This window comes from Brachyhypopomus gauderio, unplaced genomic scaffold, assembly GCF_052324685.1.
Source record: "Brachyhypopomus gauderio isolate BG-103 unplaced genomic scaffold, BGAUD_0.2 sc49, whole genome shotgun sequence".
NCBI lineage: Eukaryota > Metazoa > Chordata > Actinopteri > Gymnotiformes > Hypopomidae > Brachyhypopomus > Brachyhypopomus gauderio.
The window spans coordinates 628,305-640,467 of NW_027506874.1; the positions used below are offsets into that span (position 1 = coordinate 628,305).

A 12,163-nucleotide genomic window follows, 5' to 3' on the forward strand; every position below is an offset into this window, starting at 1 on the left:
TGATGCTGTTGTGGTCTGTGGTGTGAGTGTGTCACTGTAGCTGTGATGTGGTCTTCTGGTGTGAGTGAGTGTGAGTGAGTGTGAGTGAGTGTGTGTGTGTGTGTGTGTGTGTGTGAGTACCACTGTATCTGTCTGTGTCTTTTACACGTATTTAATAGAACAAAGCACATGTGTTCAGATCTGCCATCCATTCAGGTTTTAACAGCAAGAACTTGAACAAAACCAAAACCTTTTACTTACTGACTTACTGCCTTTACTGTGTGAATTGTTCACAATATTTTTATTATGTTTATATAACATGTTTGCTGCATTCGTTGCTGTGAAGGTCGTGGGAGAGAATGAACCACGCACAGTCGTCACTAGTGTGTGTGATCCTGGTTTAGACGTTTAGTGTCGGGCCACGCACAGTCGTCACTAGTGTGTGTGATCCTGGTTTAGACGTTTAGTGTCGGGCCACGCACAGTCGTCACTAGTGTGTGTGATCCTGGTTTAGACGTTTAGTGTCGGGCCACGCACAGTCGTCACTAGTGTGTGTGCTCCTGGTTTAGACGTTTAGTGTCGGGCCACGCACAGTCGTCACTAGTGTGTGTGCTCCTGGTTTAGACGTTTAGTGTCGGGCCACGCACAGTCGTCACTAGTGTGTGTGATCCTGGTTTAGACGTTTAGTGTCGGGCCTTTGACAGTGTGGTTGTCCCTGACACCAAAACCGCCAAGAATGGGGGAGAAAATACAAATATCGAGTTAGTGAACTACTCAGGTTTCATTTATAGTTGAAGCAGTTTATGACACTGCCTCACACACCTTCAGTTCAGCATTCTCGCACATTTGATATGTTTTTGTAGTGAATAAACGTGATACAATAAAAGCCATGATATAGTGCTCGTTTCGCCTTCTAAAGGGGAGGGTATTTAAGGCGATTCTGGTACAGACGAGTCAACGTTTTCTCTCTGACGTCTGTGCAGACCTATACAGTTAATACCGAAGGCATATTCAGCGCAATTAGCTACGATATTAAATCATTCAGAAATGTAGATGTCTACCTAATTTAGTGCATCCTTGGCTAATGACGCGTGAGCAGGGCGGACTCGCGGAGGCGGTTTCAGCACCCCGGTGTGTGGACAGCGCCCTTCACGTGTGTGAACCTGCGGTCCGCAGCGCAGCTCCGCCCCTGGACGCGCTACGGATCACGGAAAAACCACCAGATCGTCTAAGTTTGGCGTCTGTATATACAATGAGAAGTCAACATCTTGGCGTACGTGACTTTTTGCCTATGATGCTGGCTTTATGAACCTCGTCAAGTTAGAGGATTGGCGGTGTGATTTTAGAATGGCAAAGTAGTACAAATTCGACTGCGTTTATATGAGAAAGAAGGAAAAATGTTTTTCGTGATGCGGGACGCGTTTTTGTAGGTGAATTCAACAATACAAGAGGTAAGGTGCTTTATTTAGCTTATTATTCAAGCAACGTGAATTCTGAACGTAGTCCTGATCTCGTAAGATGCAGTCTAGGCTAATGTGAATCAAACAGTGGATGCTTGTTTGCTGATTGGCATATCTTAGCATAACAAGTGTTCAGATTTGAGAATATGCTTGGATGTGCAATTCTGTATTGACTGTTTTAATCAATAAATGTTTCGCTATTGAAATTTTGCATTCTCTCAAAGAATTTTGATCGAAGTTCATGGTACCGCAGAATAAGGCTTTTAGTGCTTCGTAACTATGTTTGAAATCTAACAGTTGCACAGTGTCCTTTACACACCGGCCAGTCAATGTAGTGTGAAGGTTTGTCCCGACTAGTTTACCTTCGCTAGACTTAAGAAATGTAGAAATTCGAACCGGTACATTTATTATAACAAACAATATATTCCGATTGAAAAGTTAAATAAATGACCAAAGTGCAGCATCTGGAATGTACTTTTGATTTTAAACGTTAGTGTAGTGTAGCCTGTGGATACACAACACCACACAGGCACCACAGGCGCGGGGTTGCAGCAGGCTTACTGAACATAGAGCCGAACCCTGGTGGGCTTAAGCAGGCACGAGCGAAACCTCCTCGCTTCCATCTACGGAGCCTAGTGGTTTAATTAAAGGGGGAATTTAAAGCCGGGGAATTCTGGTTGAGGGGGGGGGGGGGGGGGGGGGTTGGCGCAGCTCTACACACCAAGGGTCCCGTTTACTCCAGTGGCCAGTGAGTCCAGCCTTCAGTAGTCTCCATCTGCTGTGGGTTTAGTGCTTTAAATTTCTGTCTCTTTTGTTAAGCGCAAACTTACGATCACATTGTGCAACAGCGCAACACGTTCACGACACCACGTTCACGCTCTCGCCCCAAATCCCGTCGCACTATAACACAACATTACTGCAGCTGAATGACATTCCACAGACTTCAGTCACATAAACACTTCTTGGGCGCTCACCCCATTTCCCTAAAGCTTAATGTCTGGCAGGATTTTGGTGGGTGTCCAGTTTTTGATTTTTTATTATTTTTAAATTATGAGTTTAACTTAAAACGACCCACTAGCTTCTCAGCACTTTCCAGCACACAAACACCGTGAGTTTGTGTATCTGTTGAGGACAGGCGTACAGGAGGTCAGGCCCATGAGTTTGTGTATCTGTTGAGGACAGGCGTACAGGAGGTCAGGCCCGTGAGTTTGTGTATCTGTTGAGGACAGGCGTACAGGAGGTCAGGCCCGTGAGTTTGTGTATCTGTTGAGGACAGGCGTACAGGAGGTCAGGCCCGTGAGTTTGTGTATCTGTTGAGGACAGGCGTACAGGAGGTCAGGCCCATGAGTTTGTGTATCTGTTGAGGACAGGCGTACACAGAGGCGCAGATGGAAATTCTGAAGTGAGGGGGACCAAGTTGTACAATATATATATATATAATATAAATCTTATAATAATAAGATATAAATAATAATATAAATCTGGAGGGGACATGTCGTCCCCCCCCCCCGTCCCCCGTCCCCAGTGCCATCTGCACCCCTGGGCATACAGGAGGCCAGGCCCATGATTAGTTCTGTCAGTGGGTTGAGATGGACGCGGCGTTCCTGGTCAGACTTCAGCTGTTGGGGAACCTGCGCATTCAGAGCGTGGTGTGAAAGGCAGAGCGCAGGACAGACTGTGTGCTGCACTGTCACTGCTATCTGCTGTTCACCAGCAGGACTGACAGCCTGCTTCAGGTGGGAATACACTTAAGAACAAAGAGAGGGAGGAAGACTCAGGTAGGGAGGAAGATACACACACACACACACACACACACATAGTATATATACACATACACACACATTTCTTTATATATGTGTGTGTGTGTGTGTGTGTGTGTGTGTGTGTGTAGAGAGAGAGAGAAAGATATAGATATATATAGAAAGAGAAAGAGTGAGAGAGAGAAAGAGAGAGAGACAGAGAGTCAGAGAGAGAGCGCGCAAATGGTAAATGGTAAATAATTGTTTTGACATAAGATTAGCTGGTTGAATAGTGGGTAGATGTGACCTGGTCTTCCAGCAGTAGAGGTGGAGATATCTTACATCTCTCATTCCTGGTGGTGCGTTCCTGGAAAACAGACGCTCCTGTAGTGTTTAAGCTTATGTAGGACTTTGTGTAGTGATTAAGTTTAAACTGTAAGTGTCTAAATTTAATTTCTCTTCTTCTGATGGTGAGTTGAGCCGGACAAAGAGGTTGAAGAATGTGGTTTACATATGGGTTTGGTTTAGGTGAAAGGAGCCTTGTCCAGGGGTCAAAGGTCAGGTGGGCCCTTTTCCTGTCTCTGTCTAGACTAAATATTGAGGCCCCTTTTCTCTCCTACTCGTTTTCTTTATCAATATGTATGACATATTGTGCAAATATGAGGGGCACTAGTCTTCACGAACAACTCGAATATAAAGGTGTGAAGATGCAGCGTTTGGGAGAGGAGCTTCACTCTCTCAAGACCGGGTGCTTGATTTGATGCTGTTCCTATTTGTAATAAACATATTATTGACAACTAAGATAGTGTCAGCAGAGACTTCTTCATTCATCATCACAGCATTGCAATAGAAGATACACCTCACTCTCCCGATCAGCTTTCACACCTCATACATTTAATAAATGCCTTTTATCTCACAACCAATGTAAAAAAAACTGTTCCTTTAAACTATAAAAAAACATGTTTACATCTCTAAACAAATTAATGTTCTTTTAAAAGAATATGTATATGTCAAGGTATATGTGAAGTTGATCTCCACTGACCGTTCCACATTATATTTGCTGTTTTTGTAATAACTAAATAGAACAATCTCTTTAAAACACTGACAATATCAGCGGTGTTGTACAGACAACCCCAGTGAGGTACCATGTGCTCAGGGGGGAGATGATGTGCCATCATCTAGACCAGATGACACTCTTGAAGCAACATAAACAAATCAGAATATCTGAACTCTCCATCAAACACTTTCCTGGTTTGTGTAATGTTGTCATTGGTCACAGAGGCAGTCGTGATTCCCCACTGAGCCAAAAACCAAAAACTGAGCAGGTACTGCAGGGATATACCTGGGCACAGAAGCACCTGGGCAGAGACGCACCAACTGAGGGCAACCACAATTGAACACAGCAGAGCATCAGTGACACACAGCTGATCCATTTCAGATCAGATTTAGAGTTTGTTTGTTGTGAGCCTGTTTGACACTCAAGCAGGGACTTGGATGGATGATGAGACAGACCTCAAACACCTTTGTCTAAGAGGAAGTAGAACATGAAAGTCAGAAGCAGATGTTCTTCAGGCCATGATCAAGAACTGTAATCTGAGATTAGCCAGCACGCTAAGTGGCACTGCCTGCAGAGTGGAGGTATTTCAGAGATACAGGAGCAAGCTGATCCTACACAATCATGGGGTCTGACAGATGGGGTCTTTTCAAAGCCCTGGATTGAATAATGTCTTACAGCCAGGTTCACAGTCACCATCACTTTCTGGCTTTAGTAGATACTGACAGTACATTTTCTTTAATGACAGAGAACATCTGAAGAACAAGAGGATGTGTGGGAAGTAGCATAGGCCAGAGTTTCATACACGTCTGTCCTCGGGTCTAGCAGATCTACCCTGCAGCCTGTCCCTCTGTCCTGTCCCTGGGTCCTGTCCCTCGGTCCTCACTCTCTGTCCTGTCCCACTGTCCTCCCTCGGTCCTGTCCTATTTCAGATAAATGGCAACATTACACAGCCAGTAAAATTCATGGACAGAGTGACAACTGAGATACAGCCTCTCCACTGAGAGATCGTCTCTCAGTAATTACAAACAGTAGGTTTAGTAAGGAGATTTGTGGATGACATGGTCATTGGTTCCTCATTCATGACAGCAGACCGTTGGACACTGCTGAATAAATTAGCAACCATAACTCAGACGGACACCGTTATCTCTCACATCCACGTTATCTCAACATCTTCACTTTCACTTGATGCAGACTGCTAGCTTTGTGAATGTAGAGTAAATGTTTAGACAGGGCAAGGCTACGTTGAACCCTAACCCTAGCTAGTGAAGAAAACACTGTGTGAAATGGCTAACAACTCCGTTTTTCTTGCTCACAAGGTGTGGACTCTGGCTAACTGAATGTCCAGGAACAAATCCCTCCTACTTCCCCTGCAGCCAGACGTATCTCAGCAGGATGTCTCTAACTCCTCCCTCTTTCCACCGCTGTCTGAATGGGAGGCGCCCACTTTCACGCGTGCCGCCCAGTTCCGCGTTGGGGCCACGTTGGTGCTCTTCCTCTTCGCGGCGGTCAGCAACCTGGCGCTGCTGGTCAGCGTGTCCCGTGGGCGTGGCCGGCGCCTCGCCTCGCACCTGCGGCCGCTGGTGGCCAGCTTGGCGGCCGCAGACCTGATGATGACGTTCATCGTGATGCCGCTGGACATGGTGTGGAACGCCACCGTGCAGTGGTTCGGCGGAGACGGCCTCTGTAAGCTGCTTAGCTTCCTCAAGCTGTTCGCCATGCAGGCGTCCGCCTCCATCCTGGTGGTGATCAGCCTGGACCGGCACCACGCCATCCTGCACCCGCTGGACTCGCTCAACGCACACCACCGCAACCGCAGGATGCTGCTGCTGGCGTGGGGCCTCAGTGTGCTCCTGGCTTCGCCACAGGTGCGTCACACAGCCACAACAAAAGACCTGTGGGGGTTTTACTCATCATACCTGGCACAGTGTGTGTTTAACGTGCACTGCACAGCCTGCGTTTGTTTCCCACGACATCACCAACACACCCGAAGCCTCCTGGTAACGTCCTAGTGACCACCAGGGGTTTGAGTGAGCTGCAGATGTACAGCAGTTTCAGTGTTAACATCTCCAGGAGGAATGTGAGGGAATGTTTGTGCTACACTACCACAGAAAAGGTTGAATGAAGCTGAACGAAGACTCTCAAAGCTAATACGTTTTCCCACGTGTGGTGTGAAATAAAATAGTCCAGAAAAAGCTTAAAAAAACACAGAACTGTATATTTTGCATTTCTACAGTGCCATCTGTGGTTATATTAGCTGAGTATTTCTTTGATGAGGTAATGATAACAGGTATTCTCTAGAATTCAGAAGGTCAATATTTCACTAGCAGGGAACACCTGTCCCTTTTACATTTATTATGTTGTATCTCACTTTTGCCATTTTTCTTATGAGGTCATTTTTCTGCATAAAAGACAACGCTTTTAGGCAGAACATTGATTATGTTCCTTATCAAATGTGCCAAGGTTAGCCAGATAACATTTACAGCAAGCTGATTTCTAAACAGAATGCGAGCCAGCCCACCTCCATGGGCTGACCGCCAGATCTCCTCACATTCCAGGCTGCACACTGTGCAAATCCGCACGCACGGTAATCTCTGTAGTGTACACTGCCTGCACGGTGATCTCTGTAGTCTACACTGCATGCACGGTGATCATTGTGTACACTGCATGTAAAAGGTTTGGGCGGTCACCCATGCTTTTGTAGTTCATAGTCCCAAGGGTCAAGCTTAAGGGTTGTGGTTTATTTTTAAACCACCTGCTTGGCTCACACTTTTTTTGAGGAGAGCGCTCGCTAGCTGAGTAGCTGAGAACAGATTTGCACCGTCAAGTTACAAAGTAACTATACTGTCCTGCTCAGGTGATTCCACTAAACTCAGACCACAGGACTAGAAGAGATAACTGTAGAGCAACACGTTTTAAAGTCATTCAAAATGAATTTCTTTCAACAGCATGATGAACTCTTGAATAAAGGGAGGCAGTGACTGAAGAACTGAATGTGTAACTGTTCTGTATGGGGACTTACTACAGGACTCATTCCAGTGAATTCAGACATCTGTATAAGAAGCGATTTCTATGTACCCAAAGAACAATTTCAAATAGCAGACAGTATATCTGCTTTTTATTAACTTCACTGCCTAATAAAAGACATTCACAGGGCCCATAATACAACAAGTGTGTGTTCCTGGATGAGAAAAGATAATCACAGAGGAAATAACGGCGCTGATGAAAATTGTGCCTCATATACAGTCAGAATGTGTGTGTGTGTGTGTGTGTGTGTGTGTCAAACAATATGGTGTGAGTGCTGCACACCAGCACTTCACAAGGCAGATCTGAGAAGGATGGGAGATCATTTATAGCACAAACGCTGGAGAAAGGTGCTGACCTGTGATTGGTTAAGATGTTTCTGCCACTGGTGCTGTCTTACTAATCTAATATTCACCCACTGCAGCAGGTCTATGGGGGTGGTGTTGGGGGTGGTGTTACCGGACTAGAGTGACGCAGACAGAGGGCACATGGGAAGGTTTAAAGGGACAGAATGGCACTGTTCATCCTCAACTTCTGTAATCACAGCCTACATTTTTCTGTCCTTGACTGCAGCATATCTATCTTAAATTTTGATAATTAAGCCCCAAACAGTGTGAGTGGAGGACACACCTCAGTGTGGGTGGAAGACACACATCAGTGTGGGTGGAGGACATACCTCAGTGTGGGTGGAGGACATGTCAGTGTGGGTGGAGGACACACATCAGTGTGGGTGGAGGACACACCTCAGTGTGAGTGGTGGACACACCTCAGTGTGGGTGGAGGACACACCTCAGTGTGAGTGGTGGACACACCTCAGTGTGGGTGGAGGACACACCTCTGTGTGGGTGGAGGACACACCTCAGTGTGGGTGGAGGACACACCTCTGTGTGAGTGGTGGACACACCTCTGTGTGGGTGGAGGACACACCTCTGTGTGGGTGGAGGACACACCTCAGTGTGGGTGGAGGACACACCTCTGTGTGAGTGGTGGACACACCTCAGTGTGGGTGGAGGACATACCTCAGTGTGGGTGGAGGACACACCTCAGTGTGAGTGGTGGACACACCTCAGTGTGAGTGGTGGACACACCTCTGTGTGAGTGGTGGACACACCTCAGTTCAGAAAGGTCTCTCTCTCTCCAACCTGCAGCTGTTCATCTTCAGAGCCATCAAAGCGGAGCGCATGGACTTCACTCAGTGCGTGACCCATGGGAGTTTCCCCGAGCGATGGCAGGAAACCGTCTACAACATGTTCCACTTCGTTACGCTCTATGTCGTCCCCCTGCTGGTCATGAGCTGCTGTTACACCAGAATCCTCATCGAGATCAACCGACAGGAGACCAAAAACAAAGGCAGGTGCACCACTCCTTAACCATGCTCTACATTAGCATAACACAGATGTAACATCACTAACCATGCTCTACATTAGCATAACACAGATGTAACATCATGAACCATGCTCTACATTAGCATAACACAGATGTAACATCATTAACCATGCTCTACATTAGCATAACACAGATGTAACATCACTAACCATGCTCTACATTAGCATAACACAGATGTAACATCATTAACCATGCTCTACATTAGCATAACACAGATGTAACATCATTAACCATGTTCTACATTAGCATAACACAGATGTAACATCATGAACCATGCTCTACATTAGCATAACACAGATGTAACATCACTAACCATGCTCTACATTAGCATAACACAGATGTAACATCATTAACCATGCTCTACATTAGCATAACACAGATGTAACATCACTAACCATGCTCTACATTAGCATAACACAGATGTAACATCATTAACCATGCTCTACATTAGCATAACACAGATGTAACATCATTAACCATGTTCTACATTAGCATAACACAGATGTAACATCATTAACCATGCTCTACATTAGCATAACACAGATGTAACATCATGAACCATGCTCTACATTAGCATAACATAAATGTAACATTATTAACCATGCTCTACATTAGCATAACATATATGTAACATCACAAAACATGCTCTACATTAGCATAACACAGATGTAACATCAGTAACCATGCTCTACATTAGCATAGCATAGATGTAACATCATTATCTATGCCAGGGCTCTCAAGTCTCACGCATTGAGCGTGAGACACACGCATTTGACCGTCTTCACACGCTCACACGCCACACTTCCGATTTCACACGGAGAGAAAAAAAAATCTAGTTTATTTACCTCCGATCCACATCTATGTCGCCCTCCACTGGCGATCGATCGCGATATACAAACCCCCACCCCGCTCAAAAACTCACGTTCGCCACCCCCTGTCAACAACTCTCACACTCTGACATGAATCCAAAACTTGAGAGCCCTGTCTATGCTCTGCATTAGCATAACATAATTTGCTTTAGTACTCCATGCAAACAGCTTCATGTAGGTAAAAACTCATTTTACTGATAAATCAGCACTGCGAAGGCAATATCTCAATGAGCACAGTAGAACACTCATGCTTGCTAGAAGAACCACTGAAAATTGATCACACAGTCTATCAGCTCTATCAGCCTAAATTATACACTACTGCCTGAGTAAAATTGAAAGTTAATTGAAACTTTCAATTTTACTCTCATGCAGAAGTGTATAATGCAGTTGCCATGAACTGCCAATGATACATCTGTTTACATGTGAATACATGTGTATATGTCAGGTAGTGACATTGTTTACAGTAGAATTCATAATAAGCTATTTTAATCAAGGATTCAGGTTCTTTCTCTTCCAAGTGATTGAGCTGATAGATTGTTCACTCTATTTAGCCGGAGAGTCTTGTCTTCGACGTAGTCGAACGGACATGATTCCCAAGGCACGGATGAAGACGCTGAAGATGACCATCATCATCGTCGTATCGTTTGTGGTGTGCTGGACTCCATATTACCTGCTGGGCATCTGGTACTGGTTTCAGCCTGAGATGCTGAGGGTCACGCCCGAGTACGTGCATCACCTGCTCTTCGTCTTTGGCAACCTGAACACATGCTGTGATCCCGTCATCTACGGCCTGTACACGCCCTCCTTCCGCGCCGACCTCTCCCACTGCTGGGGCTGTCGCCGGTCACGTGACTCACCCCGTTCACTGGACCGCTTGTCCGCCCGGCAGGGGCCCCACAGCGGTGAGCAGGAGTCCGATCCTGCCAGCGTCAAAGGTGTGGAGGGGTAAAGAGGACCGTGTGGAGAGAGGGCACCTTTCAAACCACCACTGGGGCCCTTAAACTGCAGCGCACATCTGGTATCACTGTATAGGGGAGCAAGTCATGTAACTCTAAATGTAGAATGTCAAAAAAAAAAACCCACTTCACATTTTGCTGCAGTGGATTCTGACGAGGTTCGTCAACCAATGAGGAAGAGAATGGGTTGGTATAAGCATCTATCATATGAATATTCAAAGTGAATCTGCATTCCCTATCTGTGTTTCTCTTACGTTCCATAAAACGCCAAGGTATAAAATGTCGCCATGATATAACCTTCTCTGTCAGGTTAGTCTTGCAGAAGTTATACAAGCCAGGCTGTGGGTAGTTTATTTATTTACCTCCAGTGTTAGATCGAGTGCCAATTAGCTGATAAGATGTACTTGCCCGTCCAGCTGCAGCTGTTAAACTACATGATGAACTTAACTGTGGTGAAAACCTTCTCGATTTTTATGTGAGCGTTTTTGCCATTTCCAGTAGATTTTAAACAGTATCCGTTTTTGCTCCAGCAGTGCGTGCATCCAAGACAAGCCTGCGTCTGTCAAAGCATGTGTGCGTTTTCTAGCGTGCAGGCACCGTAGGAACGTCACATTCATGCAGATGGGGGGGGGGGGGGGGGGGGGGGGGGGGGCTTCCCTCTTGATTCAGCAGTCAGATTAAGGAACGTCTGAAGTTGCAACCCTGAAAGTCTCATGAGTGACGTGTTCAGGTGACGTAACGTAAGAGTTTTCAGTGATGAAGGTGGCAGGCTGGAGCAGAACCTGAGATCTTGTGCAGATCCATATTACCTGCATGGTCTTCAGGGAGCATCTAGTATTATGCTTGTGAAAGCAATGTGAGTTTGGTCTCCCTGTCTATGTGTGTATGCTCGCCAGTACATAAAGTGACCAGTGTAATGCTACACAAATATCACACAAACACCACACAAACACCACACAAATGCTACACAAATACCACACAAACACAACACAAATGCTACATAAATACCACACAAATGCTACACAAACACCACACAAACACCACACAAATGCTACACAAATACCACACAAACACAACACAAATGCTACATAAATACCACACAAATGCTACACATACACCACACAAACACCACACAAATACCCTTGATGCCCTGGTGTTCATTTGTCCCCTATGACACTTTAAGTATGTTATAATCTTTGTTCTGTAGGAGTGTGCAAGCATTCTAGCCTTTTAACTGTGGCCTTTTTCTGCAACAGTAGAAAAGGATCTTGAAATAAATTATGTCAGATGTGCAACGGGTGCATTTGAATTTTGTTAGGCACTAAGCATTAATATTAATCAGCTCATCAACTCTTTCCATTTTCCCCACACACAGTAAACACAGTCCCAGCCAGCGCTGTTCTAAATCAGGTCGATTCACGCTGTGAATGCTGTACTTTTACACAACACTGCAGAAACAGGCAGAGGGAGCCAGAAAACATGCAGCAAAAATGAGCTGTGATCGTTCTGTAACTAAAGTGACGTGTGAAATGTCTGCTGGGTGAGAGAGTACTGCATTTTTCTCTGCAGACAGCCACATCTCTCCTAAAAGGTCAGATACCTGCTCATAGATTAACCACCTTTCAGACTGCAGACTTCTGACTAATCAGAGGAAGACCACTTATACGTATGCAACTTCAAGGTTAGCCATGTATGC

The 12,163-nt window shown here is 45.5% G+C and overlaps 1 protein-coding gene across 1 annotated transcript; it reads left to right on the top strand.

Annotated features, from left to right (window-relative positions):
* The first annotated feature begins 1,318 nt into the window (after window positions 1-1,318).
* On the top strand, window positions 1,319-11,065 carry gnrhr3 (gonadotropin releasing hormone receptor 3). The gene is made up of 4 exons (XM_076986725.1): window positions 1,319-1,430; window positions 5,552-6,100; window positions 8,405-8,606; window positions 10,063-11,065. Exons 2-4 carry the CDS (start codon window positions 5,573-5,575, stop codon window positions 10,458-10,460), a joined length of 1,128 nt encoding a protein of 375 aa, XP_076842840.1. The 5' UTR covers window positions 1,319-1,430; window positions 5,552-5,572; the 3' UTR covers window positions 10,461-11,065.
* Window positions 11,066-12,163: the final 1,098 nt, after the last annotated feature.

What these genes read in the sequence shown, in the direction of transcription:
- gnrhr3 (XM_076986725.1), top strand. Translation starts at nt 5,573, where the DNA reads ATGTCCAGGAACAAATCCCTCCTACTTCCCCTGCAGCCAGACGTATCT. An exon ending in TGCTCCTGGCTTCGCCACAG is followed by an intron (nt 6,101 to 8,404) that starts GTGCGTCACACA and finishes TCCAACCTGCAG; the next exon opens with CTGTTCATCTTCAGAGCCAT. An exon ending in ACAGGAGACCAAAAACAAAG is followed by an intron (nt 8,607 to 10,062) that starts GCAGGTGCACCA and finishes CACTCTATTTAG; the next exon opens with CCGGAGAGTCTTGTCTTCGA.